Source organism: Musa acuminata, chromosome BXJ3-5 (assembly GCF_036884655.1).
Source record: "Musa acuminata AAA Group cultivar baxijiao chromosome BXJ3-5, Cavendish_Baxijiao_AAA, whole genome shotgun sequence".
Lineage (NCBI taxonomy): Eukaryota > Viridiplantae > Streptophyta > Magnoliopsida > Zingiberales > Musaceae > Musa > Musa acuminata.
In genome coordinates this window covers 42,952,858-42,978,112 of record NC_088353.1, presented here as the reverse complement: position 1 = coordinate 42,978,112, position 25,255 = coordinate 42,952,858, and the positions used below count along the sequence as shown (strand labels likewise).

Sequence of the window (25,255 nt, the reverse complement as noted above, 5' to 3'; positions counted from 1 at the left end):
ATGTCATCTGGAGAATGCTTAAACACGTTTTCGGTCGGAAAATCTCACTCTTTCTAATAGTAGTTAGCATGTTTAATTAGTCATAGGATTTTAGGCAAAGCTGCATATATCCTGCAAAATAATGAATCATGTGTTTATTGCTTAACTAAATTTAAGCTTGCCCATATTATATTTCTAAAGCATTCAAAACTTGCATATGTTCTGTTGTAGTTAATTTTTATTGGTTGACTGGTAGAGTACAGTTTTAGACACTTATATACGGTGACAATATCATTGAATGAATATTAACTAAAAATCTTAATATTTGAAGGAATGTATATAATATTTCTGAACTTTTCGATTCATGATTAATCTTTATGATGCCTTATCAGACTAATTTCAACAGGTTATCCTTCTGCAAATGGCTGAGCAAACTCCAAGCTGAACACTGAATCTGGACAGCTTCACTTGATTGGACGATCTCTTGACCAGTACCAAAAGTTGTTCTTGGTTGAAGTAAATTGCTTTGACTGAGACCGAGACGCTCGTCCTCACTGTGCCAGATTCCTTCCCCGTCCGCACACTGCTGCAAGTGGACGCTCTGACATGAAAGCCATGATGTGACTTCAGGTAACCAGATTCAATGTCTCGAGTCCCCACTGGACCACCCTCTCCACAGAGCAATCACTGCACTGCCACCATTGCACCTCAGACCATAAACGTGCCAGTATGATTTGTTATCCTTTCATCCGTCTCGCAGACTGAGCTTGTGGCGTCAGTGGTGAGGTCAGTGGTAGTCCCTGCACTCCATGGTTTTCGTTTTCCTTGCTAAAGAAAGCCATCGTGATTCTTATCTGCAATAGTTTTCTTCTGGTGGACAGGACATTATGTTAAGGAAAAGAAGTGTGGAAACGACAGCCATCCCTCCCACCACCACCCACCAGCTGGTGGATACTTTAACCAGATCTAACATGTGATCCTTGTGCCTGTTGTTGAGGCATTTAATGGTGTGGATGAAGGCAAGGGTATAGCTCCTCTATATAGAGCCTCCCCCCACCCCTGCTGGCTCTCAACACTGACACCTACACCACTGGTGGCTCAACTCAACTGAGAAAAGAGAGGAAAGAAAAAACGAGGAGGAAGATGGAAGGAAGAAGGAACAGAGGAGTGATGCTAAGTGGAGGGAGGAGCTACTACAGCAGCCGTCGGCCGATCCCCAGACGGGGCAAGGTGAAGGCCTCCATCGCCATCGGCCTCGCCCAGTCCCTCGCAGCTCTCTTCTCCCTCGCTGTTGGCCGCCTCGCCTAGATCAAATCATGGCATGGCTATTCATGCTTGATGATACACCCTGGGGCTCAAAACATCCTTCTTTTGTTCTCCCATCCCCTTTGTAGTCAGCTCCCCAAACCCAGATTTTTGTTTGGGTGTTATGTAAATTAACCTTGTGAATACAATGAGAATCAAGTTTTGTCCATCACTTTGGCATCCACCAAATTATGATCTGTTGTTCCTTTGTGGAAGGTATAAAGATATCCCAGAGCAAATTGTGATCATGTATGCTGGCTTTCCTTCTTGTGGGTATAAAGTTTTCCTTCTGTATGGTGCAGAACTTGAGACTATTTCTGACTGACTTGTTAAGTATAATTTGAGGATTAAAACAAGCTTAAGAATACATGACTTAATCTGGTAATCTAGCTTAGCTTATCTATTCTCTTGGCTCAAGTTTAAGCAATAAAAATTGGTATTGAGACTGATGAGATCCACCAGTAAGATTTGCAACACTTGGTCATATAGCTTTTGGATGTCATAAACATGGATGATATGAGAAACACAATGAAAAGAAGAAAAAAAACAAGACTTCCTTTTAGTAGCAAGAAAAAGGTTGGTCTTAATAGTTTTCATAGCAAAAATATATATATTTTTTTTATTTCTCTTGATTTGACAAGCATTGTGGTCTTTCTTTCTCACCTTAGTTGATCATCTTTAAAGTGATGTGGGATCTCCCTTAGATAAAAATGAAGTAAAAAATTCAATTATAAAAGTACTTGGAACATTTCTGTCACTTGCTTTGGCTTACCATTTTAAGATTTATTTATTTATTTTTATTTATTTATTTATTTATTTATTTAATGAGAGTACCGTGATAATTATATAAATATTTAAGATGACCAAAAGAGTTGGAATCATCTGAAGCAATCTCTAAGGTAATAATGGCAGTGTCTGCCATACCGAATCGTACCGCCCGTACATACCGGTCCGATAGGGCAGTGGTACGCGAACCGCCTGGTACCAGTCCGTATTATAGCAATGCACTGTAGCACTATAGCACTGCACTGTAGTGCTGCTACAGTGCTCGATATACCGTACCGTATCAGTACGGTACGATATTGCGAACCTTGAATAATGGAATCATTAATGAATTCCAATTTGTGTTCAGGTAAGCATAGGCACTGTTTATTCCAATTAGAGATAGAAAAATTTGGCTTTTGCATAAGTTATGGTGAAAATTCTTTATTTCGTAATTAAAACACAAAAAAGAAATCTAATCTTCTCCTCCTCCTCTTGAATATTGTATTGTAGGTAATGTGAACCAAATCTTTATTAAATCTTGAGGTGATAGGATTGATTGTCTCTCTCTTTCCAATTAGATTCCCACTAATCCAAAGACAAGTAGACAATTAACACCCCATGAAGCTTGGCTTGTAGTGGCGGCAACCAGACAAAAGGAGATCTAACTTTAAAGATTGGGAGATGCATGTCTTAGATTCTCTAAAACTCACTCCCATCATCTACACCAACTTTGACCCTTTGAGTACACGTACTCCCTGCAAAGTATTCCTTACGGTTGATGCGTCTCTTTCAGTCAGTCGTTTTCAATCGTCCATCTGAACTTGAAGATTCGTGCCGATCTGATTAGTTTGATAGTATAATATGGTTGGTATTTTCTAAAATGCCAACAACGAGGTCTGGGTGGTGTAGTTGGTTATCACGCTAGTCTCACACACTAGAGGTCCCCGGTTCGAACCCGGGCTCAGACACAATTAATATTTATTCTTTTTTTTTACTCCCCCTTCCTTCATCATTCTGGAACCTTCTTCTACCCTTCCCTGTAGTAGTAAGTAGTAGTATGCTGCACCTGCCATTCTTCAGTCTCATACCTTCCATGTGTGTTTCACATGCCCAATCTTGAGTGACAAACAAGAGGATTGAATTGCAATATCCATGACATCATCAAATCAATTCTCTCTCTCTTGACAACATCAATATCAATGACATTCTTCATTCTTAGACCTTCCCTGTTGTGGTAGTATATTTCACATGCCAGCCTTCATTCCATGTGTGTTTTACATGCCCAATCTTGAGTGACAAACAAGAGAATGAAATTGCAACATCAATGACCAACATCAAGTAAAATGTCTCCAAAGAATAGCAAAAGAATATGTCAGGTAGTCTGGTTGATGTCTACTTATCTCAACCCAAAACCTTTACAATTGTAGACATAATAAATTGTTGGCAAAACACACACACATACACACACAATTAGCTAGTAAAACACTCTGCTGGATTCGTTCGAGCCATGTTGACGAGCAGAGAGTGAATGTTCTCCGTTAGCTCTCATACTTGCGTTTCAAATACGCGAGCAAGGTCTTGGACAACCTCCGACATTGGTGGCCTGTACTCTGGCTCTTGCTGCAAAGCAGAATTTAAGTTCAGACATCGATGCATGATGCTCGATTGTTTTGCAAACAAGCAAGCAGAACTAAGTTTATGTTGACCATGGTGTCCGCCTAGGGATGTAAACAAGTAAAGTTATTGTGTCTGGACTTTAATCTTGGTTCCCAGAACTTGGCGTTAGCTAATCTATGCAGTCTACTACCTTGCCAAATTTCCTAAATGCTAAATCTCATATGTATCATGAACAGTAAACTTCCCATACTACACAATCTAATTGATGACCACTGGATAAATAGTCGTTCTCCAAATGTTGATTCTCTTGTAGTAGTAGGTCACATAATCATGAAAAGGAATCTTACCTGTGTACAACGGCTAATAATGTCTGCAAATCTTGAGAGTGATCTTACAGGAAATTGTCCAATGGAAGGATCCATCATTCTTCTCAGTGCATCAATATCATGAAGCTGTGAGCTAGCCCACCGCACAAGATGTTGCTCCGCTCGAGGAAGTGAGCTTCACCAGACAAAAATTTAAGAATGCATGGCTTTCTAACAAATTCACAATAGCAACACAATCTATATCTAGTGATAGTTATTGATGACTAAAGCATACCTGTCAAAGGGCTTGCGCCCAGTAAGGAGTTCTAACATAACAATTCCAAAGCTGTGGACATCACTTTTCTCACTATAATAGCCCGAGTCACTGACTTCTGGAGCATCGTAACAGAATAAAGAGGTTTCTCTGCCTGACAACTGAAAGAAAGAAAAAATTTTACTTTCATAAACAACTCAAACACCGCTAGTTGCATGTTGTTTTAAGAAAAAGCAAATCGTTCAAAAGTTTGGATATTATCTTTATCTCAGGAATCTGGACATCTACAAAAATTTTACTCAGTACATCAGAAATATTGTTCAACTACCAAACTCTTCTTTGTAGCTATTTTGCTCTTAATTTTTCTAAGTCAATAAACAAAGCTCCATTTGTCTATTCTTTCGGTATCAAGTGTAACCATAATTGCTGACATTTGATCAAATTAATCTCATTGTATCTTTCATTAGAATTTGTTAAAATCACAGGATGTGAAATAACTGGACTGTGGTGTAGATTGCCATATTCAAAAACCACAGAGCTCTACATATCAATAATACAATTTTTTTCATGCTTCCTCATTCTTATTTACTCGATATAATAAAAATCCTCAGCTTGGATTTTAGATAATCACGAATAAATGGAAAACAAGTGGTTGAGATTATTTGATTTTGCTTATGGACAAGGCTACAAAGAAACAAGGGTGCTTCATGCGTCTATTATGCACCAATGTTTTGACAAGGACACAGGCTGAACATTTAATATCACATATATGAATTACTTTGTCAGGTTCCACCTAGCAGACAACCATACAGATGTCGGCTCCAGAGTCTGTGTCGGGTGATCAGCTAGCTACCTTAGTGTTAAGAGTTCAAAGGAACTACTTGGTGGCTGAACTGTTTCTCCTGTTATCAGAAATGAGATCTCATATTCAATGAGGCAGTGCCGTCATGTAAGAAACTGTACAAGCTGTCAAGGTCAGAATATTGCTCACCTGAGTAACAAAATCCAATGGTAGTAGTGAATTTAGGCCACATTCAGAAACCTGGACTGCTAGATCATCATTAATGAGGATGTTTCTTGGCTCAAATCTTTGATGCACAATAGGTGGTTGGCAACCCTCATGGAGATACCTTGAGAACAGAATCAAATATGGCTCTATGTTGTCATTTACTTAAAACAAACTAAAAATAAAGTCAACTTACCCAAGAGCTTTTGCAGCTTCCAGTGCTATCTGGATCCGAGCATTCCATGGTAGTTTTCTCTTGAGATCACAGTCATTGTGGAGTATATCATATAGGCTTGTGTTACTGAAGTAATTATAAATGAGTAACTGTTGGCCAAAGTCCATACAGTAACCAACAAGCTCAACGATATTTGGATGTCGAATCTCTGAGATGCTCTTAATTAACTTCAAAAATTCATCGACTGGAAGATTTGAATTCTTATTGTCAAGCTTCAAAACTGCAAATAGCTGTACATAAGATAACTGATTAGATGTGCACCACAACATGACAATTGTATCAACGATACACTGCATGTGCATTTGCTAATGCACAAACTTGAAGAAGCTTCTCTGTTGTCATAACCCTAAGGTTATGGCTAGCACATTCCAGTTTCAATAAGAGGAATATGGCTTGTCAAAAGAGATGCATAGTCAAAGACTCGAAACACATGTATAAGTTTAAGATCTAAAAAAGACAAAGGCAAAGAAATTCCTAGTCAATAAAATTACAGTATGAGCAATACAAAACCAGGTCTATGACACATTTAAATAAAAACTAAGAACTAAGAAAGCCAACTTAATCCATTATCCTTCAGAGACAGATTACAAAGAAGCATAAAAAATCCAGCCAAAAAAGAACTTGATATTTTGGATATCCATATTAAAGAGAATAAACAGGTAAAGGCATTCGAAAGTTTATAGTTCGAAATTAATATCAAGAATTGATTCATGTATGGTCAGCAAGTTAACCATCCAAAAGATTTATTAAGGAAGAGTGCAAGCCAGAGTGAAGCCAAAAGATAATACCTTGCCCTGTGGGAATTCTGCTAGATATACTTGGCCAAATCTACCATCTCGAATCAAGTTCTCCTCACTAAAGCTGTTTGTGAATTGTTGAAGTGAAGAAACAGAAAAAGAAGCTAGAGAAGTTGGAGGATTCAGAATTACAGTCGGATTCCTTTCATCTGTAACAATGGGTTTCACAGTGTTTTTTTCGACAAGTGGTGGCATCAGAGGTGCCCTAGTCCCTTGAATATTAAAACTGCAATCCTGCCTTTTAGTTGGCTCTCCAAGAACTGCTGACAGGAGTACCAATGTAAATTATATAAAAACCAGGAGCCGCTGCATGTGATAAAACATAGTTTATCAAAGAAAAAGCATAATTATTTACCTTCCCCTCCTCTATGGAGTCTGTTAAAATCAGTACTTATCTGAGGCTCCTCTGGTCTTCCATGTCTCCTGATATCCTGCTGTTTATGATCTTCTTCATTGTTCCGTTTATTTTGTTGCCACTTTGATATACAAAGTATTACCACTAGCACTAAAATGATTAGCATAATCACACCAGCACCCACGTATCCAACAACTTTTACTATTGAAATTTTGTTATTATCCAAAGATAGGCCATCATTCTGAGTAGGACCTTCGGAAGAGTTGGCAGGCATGATTACAGGAGCAGGTGCTTGAAAAAAAGGCAATGTCGTTGGTGGGGTTGGAAGTGGTGAAGGAGCAATACTGGTATTGAATGGATTACCATCCTTCCTGCAGTAAGGATCCAATAGTAAGTTGAGCATTTACAGACACAAAAGCACCATTGCACATTTGCATTTCAATTCCTTAGGCAAAAGGAAAGGGTTCGACTATTGAAAAGAAAGGATGAAATGATAGCTAAAGACCACAGACAAAGTAACGTAGGCCTTGTGCCTTTGCTTTCCAACAAGAAATAATATTCAGTCCGCAAGTAAAGTAAGTTGTCAATAGGCACTTACTTGAAATTAGGAATATTAAAAAGATTTGTTGGGATTGGTCCTGAGAACATATTATTTTCTACATTCCTGCTCAACATAAAGTCAAAGAATCACAGTAAGAGAGCTTTATAGCAAATAACGACATAACTCAAAACTTTCATTTACAGTGCGATGAGCCATGTAAGACATAGGCTTTAAAAGAAATATCATGAAAGATACTCAAGTTGTGACAGAAGGTGTGGAGGACAACTGATGCCTTATGCCTCTTAAGAAAGCTTTACATATGAAGTTGTAACCTTCTTAAGGTTAAGATAGGCAAATAGATGGCACAAACCTAAGTTTCTTTGATCAATTTAAACTAAGACAACATGGAAGCAGTTTAAGATACTATTCTTGGTACAATATATGGGAAGACAAATGTTACTTACATCTCGTGGAAAATTGTGCTTCTTGTTACTGTCTGTTATGATGCTCCAGGTACAAACCTATAAAACCCGGTTTAGTCTCACATTAGAAGTGGGCAAGAACATGGATTGACTTATTCAGGTCTAATGGATCTACTACCATTAACCTGAGTTTAAGCATTTTGGACTATTGGTTTGGGATCAATAGGTTAATAAGTCAATTATCCAATCAGGTTGGGTCTTAACAAATGATATAAGAGCCAAGCTAATATTAGGCAGAATGAGAGGCAGTGGGCGAGTTCTCCAATCAGGTTGGGCTGTGACAACCACTATGCAATATCATCAGCTATATCACTAGTTAGTGGCCATTATCAAATCCATATGTTTTCAGCATCATCCAAGCCTTTTTTTACTCATCAACTGGGTTTGTCAGAACTCAAAATTAAAAAAAAAACTGCTAGAATATTTGACAAAGTTTTACAACCAGAAGCTTGCTCCTCTGAAATCAAAACTTGAAAAATACTTCCCTGTTCCCAACTACAGAAAATCTTAGTAGCAGAGGGAATCGCTAGAAAACTTCAAAATGCCGGCTTCTACTTTAAACCAATGTTATTTACGGTAAACCCTCCATGCTTCCCCTATGCTTAAGAAGAGTGGGAGGGGAGAAATGACAAGCTTTCCCATAGAAATTAACATTAATCTCCAAGCTACAATGAGAGCAACAAGTTAATGGAGCAACCCTCGAGATATTTTCCCTATAGGATATCCAAGGACATTAGAGTGGTGACAAGAAGTGTGGCCATTCTTAACTAAATCTCGCTCTGGTAAAACTGGCAACTAGAGCGACCAAACCTTGAATTGATAATTAAGCTCTAGCTTTTTATTCCTATCAGTGTCTATCCAGGTTCCGCTACATGCATAGATGATGATGCACAAATTTGCCACTAGCTTGCATCATGAGGATCGCAAGGTATTGTCCTTTTTAACCAACATCCAACATAGTTTGTCCTCTGGGGCCCATCCCAAAAGGCAACTCAAGGAGAGGTGTCATCAACTCTTATAGAGCTCTTGTCTTCCGAACGCTTAACCAACATTGGATTAATCTATCACCGGCTCAAGCAAGGGGACCATGAGAAATTGTCCATTTTGGGCTACAACCCACATAAAATGGTCTTCTAGGATCCACCTTCAAAGGCTTCCTTGAATAGAGGAGTTGTCAGATTTTATAAGGGTTTGGCTCCCCAACTCCTAAACAAGATGGGACTATATGGTATGACAACGCCTAACTAACTAGCATGTCAGGAGGATAGCATTGCATCATCTCATAAAGCGACCGAAGTATATTAAGGGGATCTCTCGAAAGGCTAGGCTTGTCATCCAAACATGTGGCAAAAATTTAATGCCAGCCCCTCTAACAGCACGAAGGGGTTCATTGTTCTACTCGGTCGATCATTAATAGGGGTTTAGCCTGGTCATTATAAGCCTAATTGGTGACGTTTAAGAGTCATTATATAGATCTCTTAATCATCACATGCTCATTGAATCTGCTGACTTCCATACAGTCAACTAAGGTATAAAAAAAAGGGACTTCAAGTAAAGCCTGAACTTGTCGCGTGTAGCCCTCATCAACTACTAACGCACTTCATGTCATTGTTCCCACCCTTGCTAAAGTTATAATTCCATCAGAGGACCCACCAAACCCATTCCCAGCGCGTCCTTTGTTTCCTTGCAGGTTGGAGCTCTAAGCTGTTGGATAACTACCTAGGTATAGGCCATGTTGGATCCAACATCTCACATGAATTGGATGATCAAAATGAGCTTCATCAATAAATAATATAATTTCTTTTCTATTTTTTACTTGAATATATATATCCACATGTTTTTTTTACTTTCTCATCATCAATTCTGATATGATATGGAATATTAAAGAGAGGTGCATGAAGAAAGTACAAATCTTGTAGAGGAAGATCTTGCAAGACATCAAGGGTGCCAGATAGTTGATTATTCTGGATGTGCCTGCACCACAGAAGAAACAAACATGTAAATAAAAGATCTTAAAGGAAGATGCAGAATAAACATTAACAAAAGAGAAAACATACAATGTAGTGAGAGAGGACAAACTCTCCATAGATGGCGGAAGTTTGCCGGTCAAATTGTTATAAGAGAGATCCCTGTATCAGCAGAAGGGTAAGAATATGAGTGTCCAGATGGTACAAAATAATTTACACCGAAGTGATGGGTTCCTACAAGTTTATGAGTCCAGTGAGAGTCTGGAAAGCATCAGGCAATTCCCCGGACAAGAGATTGTTATTCAGTGACCTGCAGAAACAAATGGAAGAATTAATAATCATATCAACAATACTCCTCACCAAATGCTTGACTACATATAAAAACATTGGATGAACTCACATGTCCGATAAAAGTGTCAGTTCAGATAGTGAGCCCGGGATGCTTCCTTTTAACTGATTGTCTGAAAGAAAACTGTCACAAGCAAATAAAGCCACGAAAGATACTTCTAGACAATCATTACCGTAAAATAACAAACCACTTGAGAAAGAAAATACAAAAGGCTAGGAGATTAACAACATACAACTTCCTTATCGTAATAGGTAAGCCCTCTGGTATACTGCCACCAATTTGGTTATTGCTCAGGTCCCTATAATAATACAGTCAAAACACATCAAATGGTCAGCCATTGACCAGCAGGATAATTATGCTTAACAACGTGAACAGTATCAAATATTACTATTGCAAAAAGGGAAAAGAAAAGCAATATCAGAATCTTGTCATTATGACAACAAATCAAGGGAAACACTTTCAGTGTCAATACTTACATTGTTATCAACGAAGTAAAATTTGCTAACTGATCACCCAATTCTCCTCCCAAATTTGCGCCATTGAGTATTCTATCAGAGAAGAAATCTATTAGACGAGGGGAACAGAACAGATAGAAAGAAGAAATATTCTTGGGAGCTTTTGGAACTTCACATTGCCGTAATGTTTGAGTTGACGCACTCAACTCCTTGCCAGCCATCATTGCAGGGGTCTCCCCCAAGTGAAGTCCATTCAGGAAGCGGAGGGAGGCCCAGCGCAACATAAAGGTAATTTATGGCATAAACTGGAAGCAGACTTGCTCAGATAACCTCCCCAGAGTTGCAGAATTGGCATTTGCATGATAAGTGTTCGAAGCTTACCATCTTGTTCATATGTGTAACCATGGGAAAATGGTACGTAAAACAGCACAGTCAGAACCAGAGTAAAACAAGGGAACAACCTCAACTCCAAAATTCCCATTAGATTCTTTTCACCAAAATTGCATGTTCTGCACTCCAACATCAAAGACAAAGAACTTGAATCAGATGAGATATAAAAAAGACAGCTTTACATTCTAAAACTGAAAGAACTCGCAGAAAATTCTTGGAAAAGATCAACAAAACATATATCCAGTCAAATCTCACTCCTAAAATCTGAAAAGGATTTACAAAATCCTTTTCTTGGCCACTCATCCGCGAACATTTCCTTAAGACACCGAAGCTTCTCCCCTAAAGACCGCAATTACAACCTTGTTATAAAAAAAACAGGAATCCGATCCTACTGTATACACGTGAGAGGCATCAACTTCCCAAGAATCCAAGAAAGGGGGGAAAAAAGCGTATCTTGCAGGAGTTTAAGCCAGAGCAGAGTGTGAGAAACCCATAAAACCCCCTTAAACAGCTCGAGAAAATGTTACAGAAGAAGCAAACGAACAAGAAGATGAGACAAAGGAAAGCACCGGTTGGAGAGAAGGGGAGACACCGACCTGGTTAGAATCCCCAGCGGAAATGTTGGCGCAACGCTTGAGACGAAGCTGATGATGAGCACAATAGTACTGGGCGAGTGCTTATAAAGGGCAAAAGACGACAGCGAAGAAAGAGAAGGGAAGAGTAAAGGAAGAGGAGGAGCGTGAAAGAGAGAGAGAGAGAGAGGCTATGCTTTGGTAGTTTGAAGGCTTCTTTTTCTTCTTTGCTTTGCTGCTTCCTTTTCTTTCTATGCTTTGTTTACCACTGTGGATGGATGATGCAGGCGGGTAAATCTGTGGGTTCGATTCCACGTGTGGAGCCAGGTCGGCGAGACTGTGGGCCCCGCTGAGACGCTGGGTTCACTGAAGGCGACGGGTACGACGCTGAGTCGTCATTAGATTCGGCGCGTAGCCATCCGAACGCATCTTAGTCGTACACGTTTTGCTTTCACAGTCGTAGACGGCACATCATCAGTGTCTCCCATATGATTTCTATGCATAGATTTATATGTTTAGCATATCGGACAATAGGAAATAGCATCAAGAGATGATAGGAAATAAGGTTATTTTGTAAGATAAAAAATGCTATAATAGAAAGAAATGAACTAATATTTGAGTGAATTCTCAAAAAAATATAGATTTTTTTAGAGAAGTGATCCCCATATCCAAAAGCTTTTTTTTTTATTTTTCTATAATCGATCTTTTTTTTATTTTTCTATTAATCGATCCATCGGGTGAATTATAATTTTTTTCATATTATATTATAATATTTTTAGTAATATCAAAAATATTATAACATAGTATAGAAATATTATGTTATAGTATGATATAGTGTTTTCCTAATTTTTTTAAAACAAAAACACTATATCATAATGTTTTCGTATTGCTGAAAACATTATAACATAGTATAAAAATAATATAAATATAAATATACTATTTTTATACTGCAAAGTATATTTTTGGTATTTGCTAAAAATATTACAAATATTCCAAGTATTACTTTAAAAAAATAGAGTTGTTTGGAAATTCGAAAAATGAGATTTTTTTTTTGGTTGAAAATTCACCTTTAATATTTGATTATTCTATAACGCATACAACTCTCATCATTAACCTCACATCGCTGCAGAGCTCGTAGCCATCAACTCCAATGCAGCGTCCACGAGAGAGCAGAGTGGTGTGCCGTGCCGGCTCAGTCCCACACTACCAGAGAATACATTGAAGCATTCCAGCTCCGATGTGGTTTCTGAGACGCTCTCAAGCTCCTTCTCCATTCCCAGATCACTGAAAACCCTAATGCACTTGGTGTCACAGTTCATCATCCACATCGCGATCTCTATCACGAACCTCCTCATTCTCGGCACCTTTACGGATGGGTAGTGGTACCTCTGCAGTACTCGCACCAGTGTCTCTGCAAATTCCTCCTCCCTGATTCCGAGTTGCTCCATTTGCATGGCGAATTCTTCGGCATCCATGAATCTGAGGACTTGTGCTGCAAGGCCGAGGGATACTTCCAGCAGTTTCACCTCTGCTGTTGTGATTGCCTTCACGACCTGCATGGCGCAGTGAGACGGTGAGACCAAATAGTATTGGGTGTAGATCACTGAAGCTTTCTTGAGTGGGGCTTACTGTGCCAATGGCGGCAGTGACTCCTCTCAAGCAGAACAGGTATTCGTGCCCTGCATGCTTGCACAGGTTGCGGAGGATCCTCGAGGCGTTGATGCGAAGCACCGGATCGTGCAATGCTTCCGCGAGCCTCCCCACCACGTTCATCTCCTTCAGAATCCTGCAGCAATTGGCCTTGCTATCCAGTGCCAGCATCGCCAGAGCCTCCCCTGCTTCCACCTTCACGGCATTCTGCTGCTGCATGAAGAAGATCCTCAGCAGCTCTTTGATCATCCCGCCGGTGACGCCAATCCTCTCCCTCGCCTCTTCGTCCATCGCAAGACTCGTCAGGATCTCGATCCCGAGCTTCTGAATCACCGTGTGGTTCTCCCCGTACTGCAGGATCCCCCTGATATTGCTGACTGTGAATACGATCTCCGATATCTCCTGCCGGAGCAGCTTCCCTGTCTGCCCTGTCGTGCTTGCAAGCATCTTCACCACCTGCAGTGACCGCTTCACTGCCTTGACTTGAGACTCCGTTGCGCTTTCCCTCCTCCCCAGCGTCTCCCCGTCGCTGGTGAAGCCTATGATCTTGGCTAATAGACCTCTGGTGTTGCCGATCTTCCCGCAGTTGTCGTGGTCCTTGGCAAGCTTCTTAAGTATCAGCAAGCCTAATAGGTTGAACACGGAGAACCCGTAGTTTGCGTGGTCGGCAGCGGCGGCGGCGGCGCCGCACAGGTGCGATGCCTCGTCAGGCCCCGAATTCGAGTTGCTCTGGCCTGTGTACAGCAACGAAGAGATTGATTCCATGACTCCGGATATTCCCGCCACGCGGAGCGCGTTCTGCTTCTTTCCGGCGAGCTTCGAGACGATGACCGCCGCCGACCTCCTGATCTCCTCCTCGGCCGGGTTCTTCCAGTTCAGCATCTCGATGAGCCTCTCGATGACCGGGGTCGACGTGCCAATCTTGCGCAAGGTGGCGTCGGCGAAGCGGTGGCTGGTGGAGAACTTGAGCAGGATGCGAGCGCCGATGAGCTGCTCGTCGCGGGAGCTCGAGCCGAGGAGCTCCTCCGCGAAGGTGACGAGGTCCATCTTGAGCCCGTCGAAGATGCTTCCCTCGACGCACTTGGAGTAGGCGTCGTAGAAGAACCTCTTGATGGACACCATGCCGGCGTCGCCGAAGTGGCACTCCCTGTTGACCTCCTCGAGCAGCAGGCGGTAGCTCACCTTCCACTCCCAGTATGCCTTCTCGGCCAGGAACAGGAGCGCTTCCGCCAGCGCCAGGCTGTAGAAGATGTCGAGTGCTGCCTTGCGGTTCTTCTTGTCGGGGTCGTCCGGGCGCAGCTGGCCGAAGTCCTGATCCACCAGCCGCATGAGCGAGAGCGAGACGCAGGCGGAGGCGGCGAGCAGCTGCAGCCAGTAGAGGACTCGGCTGACGTTCCGGGTGAGGAAGACCCAGCCGGAGAATGGGAGGAGGGGAACGTCGGATGTGTGCCACGTCCGCGGCGGCGGGTCTTTCGACGTCGGGTCGCTGGCCATTTCGACGCTGCTCGGGATTCTCGTGGTGTGGATCGAGAATGGCCGGAAGATGAGCTTGAGAGATCGGAAGAGGAGGCGAGAGCTGGACTTCAGGGCTCGAAAGCTCAACCGCCCGGCCTCGGTGAGCGACCAGGTGGCCTGGTGCTGCCACTCCAGCTCGTGGCTCCGGCTAAAGATACGGGCTCCTTCGATGAGGAGGATGATGGTGATGAACCAGAAGTCTTTCTTTCCCAGCGCGATGGCGAAGCCGCCGAGCAGGACGACGGTCGCCCAGATGAAGCCCAAGGTGCCGAGGCCGCTGGCGGCCTTCTCGAGAATGGCAAGCCGGAGCGCGAAGAGCGTCAGCTTCTTCTCCGGGGCTCCAACGTCGCCACTGTCTCTGCATAGGCCACTCAAGTCGGGATCGCCATCGACGCTCTTCGGTGGATCGTTCGTCTCTCTCTGGGGCTCGAAGAACGCCGAGCTGTAATTATCAGCGAGCTTGACGCTTGCACTCATGGATTGCTCGACGATATGCAGTCGGACACTCGGCTCGCCATCTCCTGATTGCTCCATGGGAAGACGACTAAGAGAGCTCCGTGCCTTCGAAGTACAGAATCGTAGAGCAAACTCCGATCGAACATGGCTCGATTGAGAAGAAGATGGCGGCTTTTATGGGAATAAGATTGACAGCATTACAGAGAGAGGTAGGAGGAAGGAAGAAGAAGGCCAACTTTGCATGGATTTGGCTGGAAACTAACTGATTCTCCATAAAGCAAGCAGAAACAAGGATGGTTTGGTATGCGAGGATGAGGTATACACCAAGAACTGTAAGGACAATTCAGCAAGAGATGAGAGCTGGATGAACTTGGGGGGCAAGTGTTTCTTGGCCTAGTTGGAGAGCAAGAAGAGTGAAGCTTGTGGCATTGGATGATCCCCTCTGCTTGTAGGAGTTGACTTTTCAGCTAAAGTAAATGTGTACATTGTGTCAATGGACATCGATACTTGGAACGTTGAACAGAAGTATAAATACTGGGAGATTTTACAGAGTTGTCATTTTGCTTAACTAGTCAACTAGGCCGCTCTCCATAGATGATGAGGTCAATGACAACATAGACTTAGCTTAAGAATCACAGGAACCATATGAGCCAGTGAGGAGAAAGATGGGGATGGTTGCTTGGTTACATGCTTCCAAGAAACCATTGCTGCTGTCATGTCACTCCTAAACTGAATGCCGCTTGATTCAGTCAAGTGCTTGAAATGGAGCTTTCCAGTTTGGACTCCACTGCAGTGGGTGGCACCTTTCCATGTTTATGTTACTTGGGTTTAGGTCTCAAGGGAAGGGATGTGTTTCCTTGAGAGAGGAGCCATAAGTGATGAGCTGTTGTGAGGTCTAGCAAAGGAGTCTTTAAAGAAACCCCCTTGTTTTGTTTCTTTTGAGTGTGGCAATGTCTGTCCTAAATCTTTGGGAGAAGTCGAGGAAAAGAGAGTAGGATAGGGAAAGCTGTTTCTTGATACATAAACCAAGCATACATGTATTGCAAGTAAGGAAATGATGATACAATGCATGATTGGAACATCTAGTAATTGTAGGATGAGAGTTTTTATATCAGCAGAGAATATTTTAATAAATGCGACATAAATTAAATACTTTGTGTTGCAAAAATAATAACCAACTTATGTAATAAAGAAGTCGATTATCTTAGTTGCAAAGATATTGGTTACGGAGAGTCGTATTCTCATAAATGAATTATAGTCGTCTTAGAAGTATCGCACAATACCCCATCTAAATCAACATAATATAGGCATAATAATCTTTACGATAAATCCCTGTGAAAAACATTCCAAGTGAAGCAACAAAATTTTTTTCATGCATCATTAACATAATTTTACAAAGTATTACATCAGTAGAACTTTTGGACCGACAAAAATTAGATTCATTCGATGATCCTGGCAATCCGATACGTCTGAGCCGACAACCACGAAAATTATGCAAATCTCAGTACTGTCACAGCCACCAGTGTAGCAGCTCTGAAGAGAATATCATTCATGCTTCTCCTAAGCTTGCTTGTGATATCCTCCTCCTTGAGATTCAGCTTGCCGGAGTGTTTACTAATATAAATAATTGTGTCTCTCAACCCAATGATGGCCGATGAAAGCCAAAACAACCCAAATCCAAATCCAGTGTTCAACAGCCTGGTGGCACACAAAGGCACCCTTCCACATGCAAGTTTGTACACAACAGAGAATATAACAGCAAGGCCAGTACCAGCAATCCCGGCAGAAAATTGGGTGAGTAATTGGCTAATCTCAGCACCTGATTTCTTAAGCGAGAGGACTCTTGTGCTGCCCCCTTTGTCTAGAATAACAGAAAGAAGGCTTTCACAGGCATGAAAATAGTTCCTCTGGTAAAGGTCACGCTCTCTTCCTATTCTTTTGTTTTTTTTCTTCTTAGGCAACATTTTCAGCTTCATATCAGGGCTGAACACACAGAAAGATTAGGTATGTAAAAAGGACGTAAAATGTGCATTATAAAAATTATGTATGCACTAACATAACCTTGGATCCATATATTAGGGTATACCTCTTCAGAGGAGCAACTGTTGGGGAAGCCACCTGTCTGTGAGATTGTGAGCGTCCATGACCCCTTCTGTACGTAAAGCAGATGCACATCGCATGAGAAATAGTTATTTTAAAAAGGACATAAATAAATCATTATCGCAACATTAAGGAATAGCAACTCAGTAGTCTTCATGTAAACACCTCTTTTTTATTTTTTTTTTGCTTCCTAATATTTTTATCCGTTTTAGTGATTTTCTAGTCTATTATTATCATGTGTATTTCCGATCCTATTCCTTCTTTTTCTTTTGTTTATAGTGTTTACTTGACAAAGCTAAAAACCACCACAAAGGTTGGCTAATTTCGGTCGACGATAACCAGGTTGGTTCTGAGCATTCTTATTTGAGAATCCAATCAGCCCCAAGTTCTGGTTCCTATCTTCAACAAGGTCCAATTCTTGTGACCTCACAAAAAATTACAATATTAATAACATAGTTAAACTACAACATTGGTAACATAGTTAACGTTATCCTTGATGCTGAGCATCTGTCGTGGAAAAATAAGCCAATCTGTCAATAATGAATCCTGAACAACATTTTCACATTGTGTAGCAAGTTTTAGCGCTGTGACCAGAAATTTATGTAGCTTTTGGGCAACGTAAATTCAGTTTGTTTGTGAGCAGAGTTGATTCAGGAGGAGGGAGGGGAACCAATAAAAAATGATGCTTAACGAATAAGTAGACATGTTTATAAACAGAACAAAACAACCAAATGATATTCGAAATACAAGAATCTAAATCTTAACATGTTTAGTAAACAAAAAATACTGTTAAGTCAACATAAAGTAATTATCATAAATGAGTTAAAAGTAGATCTGATCAAGAATTTTTCGAATGATAAAAGGAAGGCCTACCTTGTGAAGAATGGGACTAGCAATGATTGCTTACTGCCAATTATTGTTCTTTTCGGAAGATCAAACTCTGGAACAGTTGGTATTAGATATTCCATTTGAGTTGCACTGCATGCAAACAAAAGTGTGCCATTTGGATGTACTGTGAAATATTTAGTATCAGAGGAATTCCCAACAAAACCCAGCTTATGCTCTGGGGCATAAATCTGTCTTTGTATATGTAGAGGATGCTGAGAATCATCCATTTCAGCCTCATATACGGAAGACTTGCCATTCACAGTTACATGGGGTGAAGGCAACATGTCAATAGTCATATCATGAAACCCCATGACTTCTGAAAGTAAAGAAACATCTAGGCCTTCGCCTTCTACAATGTTTGATCCAGACCAAAGAAACTCCAATATTTTCTCATTTCTCATGCACTTCTCTGCGATTCCAGAGCTGAAAAGCACCGAGTCAGGATGTGAATCTGTTTAAAAAAGAGAAGAGTTATTGAAACCATAGAATTTGGGAAGGGAAATAAGGAAACCCAATTTGCACATAAATCAAACAAAAAAGGTATTAGTCACTTCAAAGCTTCAAAGTACTAAATTATTTTTTTAGACATATATGTTCCTTTGAATAATCTCTTTATTTTAAAATCTTTAGGAAAACGCATCTCATTAACTAGTGAAATTGCTGCAAGGCAATCTGTGTTGCCTTTTTACTGGAGGGAGGCACAATAGTCATGCATAAACATACATTCAGATCATGAAGATCTCTACATAGAGTTGTGAGAGTGGAATAGCCTAGAGTTGCATCTAAGCAAATTATTACAAAGAAAAACACAATTTATAAAATTACTATTTATTACAAGAAAAAAGGGATACTCCCTTTACCATTCGTATACTTTAAAATGATGCTTGTTGAATCTAATACAACATACCAATTACAAACTGTCCATTTGTCAACATAGGATTTAAGTGTTCTAAGTTTTCTTAATTTCTATTTTTATGATAATCACTTCCCATCCCTGGATGCAAACATGTTGCAAACTACTAAAGCTCAAGATCAACGAATGATGATATTATTAATCAATTCAAACTGCCAAAGTTTTCTTGCATTGGCAAAGGAGGTGCCGGATGATATTAAAGAATTATAGGTGTTTTGAGTCATTATACCTTACTTTTAGACATATTGTAGTGTTTCAACTCGTACAAGCAATATAACAACCATAACTATGACTTTTGGGTTCAATAAGCGTAGTTAGCTAAACATTATATTCAAACAAATTCTGAAAACAGCTAGAAAAAATTTAAAAGAAACAAAAAAAAAGTAAAAACTATACTCAATGTTTGGGAATTCACACACTAGCTTTTGGTCAGTGTCAAATGAGCCAAGTATCCAACAAAGGTACTTCCTAGATCGTCACTGAAACAATATAATTTTAAGTGCATGATGATCAGAGTTGTTCATGCATCAGTATGTACCATTTTATTTGTCGGTCATAATCCTTTTCCAACTATTAAATAAATAAATAGATATATCTGAATATATACAAGAACGAAAAACAGGGTGCCTTCATGATGCCACTCTTCCAACTGAACAAATATGGCGAGAGAGGAAAGCAACCTAGTAGAATCAGCACTATTTTCTAACAAGTAATAAATAAAATTAAAAGTATGCATCCAGAGTCCTTTTTTTTTCACCTCTCTTTTATTTGTACTATCAGCAGATGAGGCAGTACAAATGTTGGCTTGGCTCAGTAAACCAGGATGTAGTACTAGCATCCAACAAGCACCCTTGCTCGGCCAGAAATTAGAACCTAGGAAATTGTACTTAAATACTAAGAGATGATTGACCCATCAACCAAGAAGATTTATAAATCTGCTATTGGTTATAAATGTACTTTCATGTCTCATATAACACTTGTCATGATTTAAGTTTTTTCTTCATAAAGTGTTTGCAGACAAGCATCCGTTATTTACAAAATGGTATTTACACATAGAAGAGCATCAGAGAAAGATAAATCCCCATATGGACTTTTGTCTATCAACTGGAACCTACATATAGAAAACAATAACATCAATAATGAGATTTCTTAAAAATTCCAGTAGAAATAAAGGATTTATGTTTATCGACTGGTGGTCACACAAACAAAAACAGTGTCAACGAAAATACTAAACTTCATCCTACAATACCACTAAGCTGCAGACCTTGCATGTTAATAAGCACATGGCTTTCAATCATCGGAGATATCCTGGCTGATTGATTATTCTCTAGCAACAAATGCATTGGTCGCCTCAAATCTTCAAGATGCTGTGCATTAAACTGAACAGAACCAGATCTTAATGCATCTTTCTTTCTACCATGAAGTGGAAGCAGATTTTGAAACTCCTGCATCATCAAGGAACAAATTTAACATTTTGGGACAAAAACATCAAGCAACATCCACAGAGAAGCATTTGGAAAATATCAACATTACAAAAGAACTGTTGCATCCTTATGAAATTTTCATCAGAAGGTAGCGAAAATGATGTTGGTGAATACACGCCAAATCCATCTTTCTTCTAGTTCTACGAGAATGTTAAGGTTTCACTGACTTCTGTATTATACAAGATTTCCGGCGACCGATACTTCAAAGACCAACTAAAAGATTTAAGAGAAATAGGAGCAAGTAAAATCTGAGAGGCCTTCATCAAGCTTTGTTTCAAGCACGAGTCTGCTCTAGTGAATTAAAAAACTAGCTAGGATCAATATACAGAAAAAATCAGGAGGCAGAATGAAAGCATAGAAATCCAGGAGAGCTTCAAGAAGTTCCTTTTTTCCGCCTTTCCATGAAATTTAAAATCAAACGAGAGACCACTTAACCCTTCTTGCTCTTGCTGCAATGATGACTACTGCTAGCTCTGATGTGGAACGTGAATGTAAATGAGTTGAATCCAGTACTGCACAAAGGTCCCTCGATCTAAATGAATCTAAAAGAAAGAAATAAGGTTTGTGTGGGAAAAGATGAAACCCTAGTCTAAAGCATCTTGCTGTACAACTATTTTAAGTGTCAATGCGCATCAATATCAATTTTGGAACCGAGATACAGCAACAAATTTTTCCAAGAATTGTCAGACTGACATATCCAACAAAACACACCTTAATTATTGCTCGAATCCCAAAAAATTGTAGATGGAGGCATTAAGATTTCAACTCAATTATCAAGAAACTGTTCTCTCTACCTTGGGGGCCTTACAGAGACCCCGATGCTCGGGGTGGAGGATTGCCGGCGGAAGGGCAGCGGAAGCAACGAGGGAAAACTCCACCATCCCGCGAATCCGAAGAAGAACACCACCGCGAACAACAACCACAACAGCGCGATCTGCGAGATGAGGTAGCGGCGTGGAAGAAACCGGAGGCTGTTGGGGATTTCTGCGGATCCCCGGCCTCACAAAAGGCCGGTGAAAATTAGGGGGCGAGGATTGGATTGGAGCCGCAAGAACTCGTGGCTTTGGGGAAGGATTCGACTTCGACAAGGACAACAATGACTTCGCCCTCGCATGGCGTTATCTTTGTTGGACGCCACCTCAGTTGTCTTATTATTATTATTATTATTATCGACACCGTCATCATTACCTGTAGAAGGTTGTTAAGACTACGGATTTGGAATTATGCATGTCCAAAGAATCGTTATTAACCCCTGAAAAGTTGTTTTGAATATTAAAAGAAATTATCATTTTTTATATTAATGATTTAAATATCTTTAGAAATTATGTTATAGCACATAAAGTCATTCACGTTAATAAATGAACAATGCTGGCTATGGGGTTCGAACCCATGCGCACTTATGTGCAGAAGATCTTAAGTCTTCCCCCTTAACCACTCGGGCAAACCAGCTTGTATGAATGTTTTCATTTATTATTTTATTTATAACTAATTAATTGAAGACTTGAAAGTTTCTAACCTATTTAATAGATTAAAATAATTGGTCAAAATAAATTTTCATTAACGAAAATAAAACAGAGTCATGATGATATTTTGGAGATTATGTATGACAAATAAAAACATCATAAAAAATATGAACAAAAAACATTTCTCAGAAAAAAACAGACTTTTTCCCGAAAATTTACCCATAAATTCATTGATTGATATTTTGATAAGTTAAACCTCAAAGCCACTGCAGCACACAGTAGACCCTTTGGTCAATGTCAACACGCAACGTAGTGTGCGTCTTCTTCTCTTTGTCGTTTTCCGTTCACGTGTCGCCCGGTAATATGGTCGGAGCCGTCCTTCTCGCCGTTTGGAACAAATGTACTTGCCAGGGCATGGTGACATTTGCAGGTTTCCTCTCAAGCCTTGGCTCTATTTCTACGGCCGTTTCCTTTCCGATGCCGCCATCCATCCATCCATCCATCCATCACATCGCTTCGTTTTCTTTTCTTGATAGAACATGTCGCTTCATTTCCACCCTTATGTTTCACACCTTCAACAGCTTCCTGCGCAGATGTATATTGTTTGCAGGAGATGAATCCCTAATCTTGAAGCTCCAGTGGTGGTCATCACTTGTGGCTAAGAAGCCATGGCGGCCGAGACGATGTTACAGTACTGCAGGTTCCCGGGGAGGAAGACGACGACTTGGATGACTGAAGGATGGCAAGCATCGGCTTCCGACGTTGCTTTACTGCAGCCACACGTAAATGATGGCAAGCATGGCGATGATACTGTGTCTCTCTCGGCGGCAAGCTGCGGCAGTCGAGAGGAAGTAATCGGCAGCCATATGAAGAGGGGAGAAGGAGATGGCTGGACCGAACGACCGCATGCTTCCGGTGCTGTCGCAGTCACCTGCACAACCGAAATATGCATAAACAAGTTGAATTCATGCATGTTTGTAATGTCGCCGTCATTTAATGTTGGCAAGTGTGATAAGATAAATATTGGGAAATAATGGATTATACTATAAATTTTTATCTTTAAGAAAATATAATTATAGCTTGGTCTTAATATATTCTTACCAAATTCCAATACATTTCCATAAGTAACAGTATGTGACATGCTTAATTCTATACACATGGGATGATTGCGCCACACTGTTGCTCCGGCTAGCTCTCCTCCCTCCGGCGAACGCGGACCGGAAGGCCACCCTCCAGGGAGGCGGTGAGGCCCGGCGCAAACTTGGGCGTCCGGCTGCTGTTGTCGGCCACGACGTCGATGTCGAACCGCCGGACCACCGCCGCGATCACCGTCTTCATCTCCAACAGCGCCATCTCCTTGCCGAGGCACCCCCGCAGGCCGCCCTGGAACACTGGGTACTTGTACGGACTCTCCGGCGTGAACACTCCGTTGGTCAGCCACCGGTGCGGGCGGAAGTCGTGGCAGTCGTTCCCCCACAGCTCCTCCATCCTCCCCATGGCGTAGGCGTGGTACGTGACTCGTGTCCCCTTGCGCACGAAGGTCCCGTCGGGCAGCACGTCGTCCTCGACGCAGAACTTGGAATCGAACTGCACCGGCGGGTACAGCCGCATGCACTCGTAGACGGCCGCATGCAGGTAGTGCAGGTCCCGCAGGTGGTCGTAGCCGGCGGTGGCCGCGCTGCATCCCAACACGCGGTCGATCTCATAGCGTATGGCCGAACGGACGTCCGGGTGGCGAGACAGCAGGAGGAAGAAGCTAGTCAGGGCCGACGCGATCGTGTCACGGCCGGCCAGCAAGAAGCTAATGATGATGTCCCGCAGGTAGTTGTCGTCGTCGACGCCGGCCATGAATCGAGAGAGGAGGTCGTGGTTAGAGGAGGACCCGAGCTTCCTTCGCTGGCGAATGATCTCCATGGCGAGAAGGTTCACCATGCCGATCGCCTCCCGGAGCTCTCTTTCCGATCCCCAGTTGAGAAGCCGCTTGGCTTTCCACACTATGGGCGTCGTTGTGGTCGCCCGCCTGGCCGATAGCCTCGAGGCCTTGTCGAAGGCCGCTGCGAACTCGGACAAAGGCAGCGACAGCTCCAGGCAGCGGGGGTCGAGCCCGAACGAGATCTTACATATGTTATCGAAAGCAAACCTCCGGAACACATCTTGCAGGTCCAGGATCTTATCGCCGGCGCAGGCGAAGTCAAGGAGGGGGAGGAGACGACCCCGGATTTCGTCGGCCACGATGCAGGAGGCGAATAAGCGGACGGCGGCGCTACCGAGCTCAGCGCTGGCAATCTTGCGCTGGAAGCGCCAGAGGTCGCCGTCGACGTTGAAGATTCCGCGGCCGAGGAGGTCCCGGAGGATGACGGAGAAGGGCTTCCCCTTGGGGTAGTTGTCGAAGCGGGCGCGTAGCATGTGCTCCACGTTGTCGGGGTTCGCTGTGACGGTGTTCCCGAGCACGTGGATCTGGATGGTGCGGGTGGGCGACTCCCGGAGTAGGTGGGCGTACCAGTCGCAGAGGTTACCGAAGTGGGCGGTCCAGGAGCCGGTCACGTAGGCCTCGCACACGGAGCAGCTGCACCACCATGACATGGACCTCAGGAACTTCAGCAACGCCGCCAACAGCACGAGGGAGACGGCGAAGAAAAGGAGGAGGAAGGAGAAGAGTGACCAAAGGGCTCCTACTGTTTCTTCCATTGCTTCCTCCTCCGATGGGGTTGGAGTCGGTACTCGGAACCAACTATATGATGATGTCGGGGGAAACGGATGGCGATCAGAGGTTGGAGAGAGTAATCACGGTGATGTGATTCGACATCCATTGTTGTATTCTAATCACTCAGCTGGGACTTATCTTGTGGGGGGAGTCAGCAGGAGACGAGGCATGGATGCGTAGGATGATGCGTCATGCGTTGTTGGCGAAGTCTTAACGCAGGGAGCACTTAAAGTCGAAAGCCCAGTGTCTCTGTCGGAGACACGAAACAGTGAAGGAAGCCCTTCCATTTGCTGGAAGCCACGGTCCCACGCGGTGGGGCCTCTCGCCTCAGCGCCGCAAACCCACTACAATCCTGATCCCTCTCGCTGGGGATCTTCTGCGATCGTGGCTTCAAGGGCCAATAATACATGTGGGCACATTTACTGTAATACATGTTGATTAGATATTAATTTAGTGGTTGCAAATCAGATCGGGAAGGTCGATGATGTGCCGAGTGAGCTTTGATATCAGCCGCTCAACAGATTCCCTATCCCTCTCTCTCTCTCTCTCTCTCTCTCTCTCGTGGAGAGGCAGGAAAGAAGAACAAGGATGGCGGAGGAGAAGGGATGCCGAGAGGGCCACGGACTCTGCGCCATTAGCCGTGGCTCCTTTGGGAGCCCGGCCGCTATCGACCTCCGCTTCAGCCGCT

The 25,255-nt window shown here is 42.2% G+C and overlaps 4 protein-coding genes and 2 non-coding genes across 10 annotated transcripts; 1 reads left to right on the top strand and 5 right to left on the bottom strand.

Moving 5' to 3' along the window:
• The first annotated feature begins 2,943 nt into the window (after positions 1 to 2,943).
• TRNAV-CAC (transfer RNA valine (anticodon CAC)) lies at positions 2,944 to 3,017 on the top strand. Its single transcript has one exon. It is a non-coding gene; the product is annotated as a tRNA-Val (tRNA).
• Positions 3,018 to 3,337: 320 nt separating this feature from the next.
• LOC103986352 (protein STRUBBELIG-RECEPTOR FAMILY 3) lies at positions 3,338 to 11,607 on the bottom strand. 5 transcript variants are annotated; one of them, XM_065153056.1, is made up of 18 exons: positions 11,419 to 11,603; positions 10,814 to 10,941; positions 10,608 to 10,737; positions 10,454 to 10,525; positions 10,210 to 10,275; positions 10,029 to 10,100; positions 9,867 to 9,938; positions 9,719 to 9,790; positions 9,570 to 9,635; positions 7,237 to 7,302; positions 6,891 to 7,009; positions 6,639 to 6,788; positions 6,275 to 6,546; positions 5,448 to 5,716; positions 5,237 to 5,375; positions 4,267 to 4,406; positions 4,014 to 4,167; positions 3,338 to 3,669 (listed from the first exon to the last, which is right to left on the bottom strand). In XM_065153056.1, exons 2-18 carry the CDS (start codon positions 10,911 to 10,913, stop codon positions 3,595 to 3,597), a joined length of 2,034 nt encoding a protein of 677 aa, XP_065009128.1. In that variant the 5' UTR covers positions 10,914 to 10,941; positions 11,419 to 11,603; the 3' UTR covers positions 3,338 to 3,594. The 5 variants fall into 5 exon arrangements, with proteins under 5 accessions (XP_065009128.1, XP_009402614.2, XP_009402616.2 ...); XM_009404339.3 differs by having other exon boundaries at positions 6,639 to 7,009; positions 11,419 to 11,602; XM_009404341.3 differs by having other exon boundaries at positions 6,275 to 6,543; positions 6,639 to 7,009; positions 11,419 to 11,602.
• Positions 11,608 to 12,427: 820 nt separating this feature from the next.
• LOC135637974 (uncharacterized) lies at positions 12,428 to 15,475 on the bottom strand. The gene is made up of 2 exons (XM_065150882.1): positions 13,024 to 15,475; positions 12,428 to 12,947 (listed from the first exon to the last, which is right to left on the bottom strand). The coding sequence occupies exons 1-2, from the start codon at positions 15,091 to 15,093 to the stop codon at positions 12,510 to 12,512; spliced, it is 2,508 nt and encodes an 835-aa protein (XP_065006954.1). The 5' UTR covers positions 15,094 to 15,475; the 3' UTR covers positions 12,428 to 12,509.
• An 891-nt stretch (positions 15,476 to 16,366) lies between these two features.
• On the bottom strand, positions 16,367 to 21,507 carry LOC103986353 (uncharacterized). The gene is made up of 5 exons (XM_009404342.3): positions 21,195 to 21,507; positions 20,181 to 20,361; positions 17,989 to 18,454; positions 17,102 to 17,167; positions 16,367 to 16,998 (listed from the first exon to the last, which is right to left on the bottom strand). Exons 1-5 carry the CDS (start codon positions 21,279 to 21,281, stop codon positions 16,506 to 16,508), a joined length of 1,293 nt encoding a protein of 430 aa, XP_009402617.2. The 5' UTR covers positions 21,282 to 21,507; the 3' UTR covers positions 16,367 to 16,505.
• A 259-nt stretch (positions 21,508 to 21,766) lies between these two features.
• Positions 21,767 to 21,849, bottom strand: TRNAL-UAA (transfer RNA leucine (anticodon UAA)). The gene has a single exon. It is a non-coding gene; the product is annotated as a tRNA-Leu (tRNA).
• Positions 21,850 to 22,077: 228 nt separating this feature from the next.
• LOC135638041 (cytochrome P450 94C1-like) lies at positions 22,078 to 24,725 on the bottom strand. Its single transcript, XM_065150971.1, has 2 exons — positions 22,965 to 24,725; positions 22,078 to 22,794 (listed from the first exon to the last, which is right to left on the bottom strand). Exon 1 carries the CDS (start codon positions 24,549 to 24,551, stop codon positions 23,052 to 23,054), a length of 1,500 nt encoding a protein of 499 aa, XP_065007043.1. The 5' UTR covers positions 24,552 to 24,725; the 3' UTR covers positions 22,078 to 22,794; positions 22,965 to 23,051.
• Between the last annotated feature and the right edge of the window lie 530 nt (positions 24,726 to 25,255).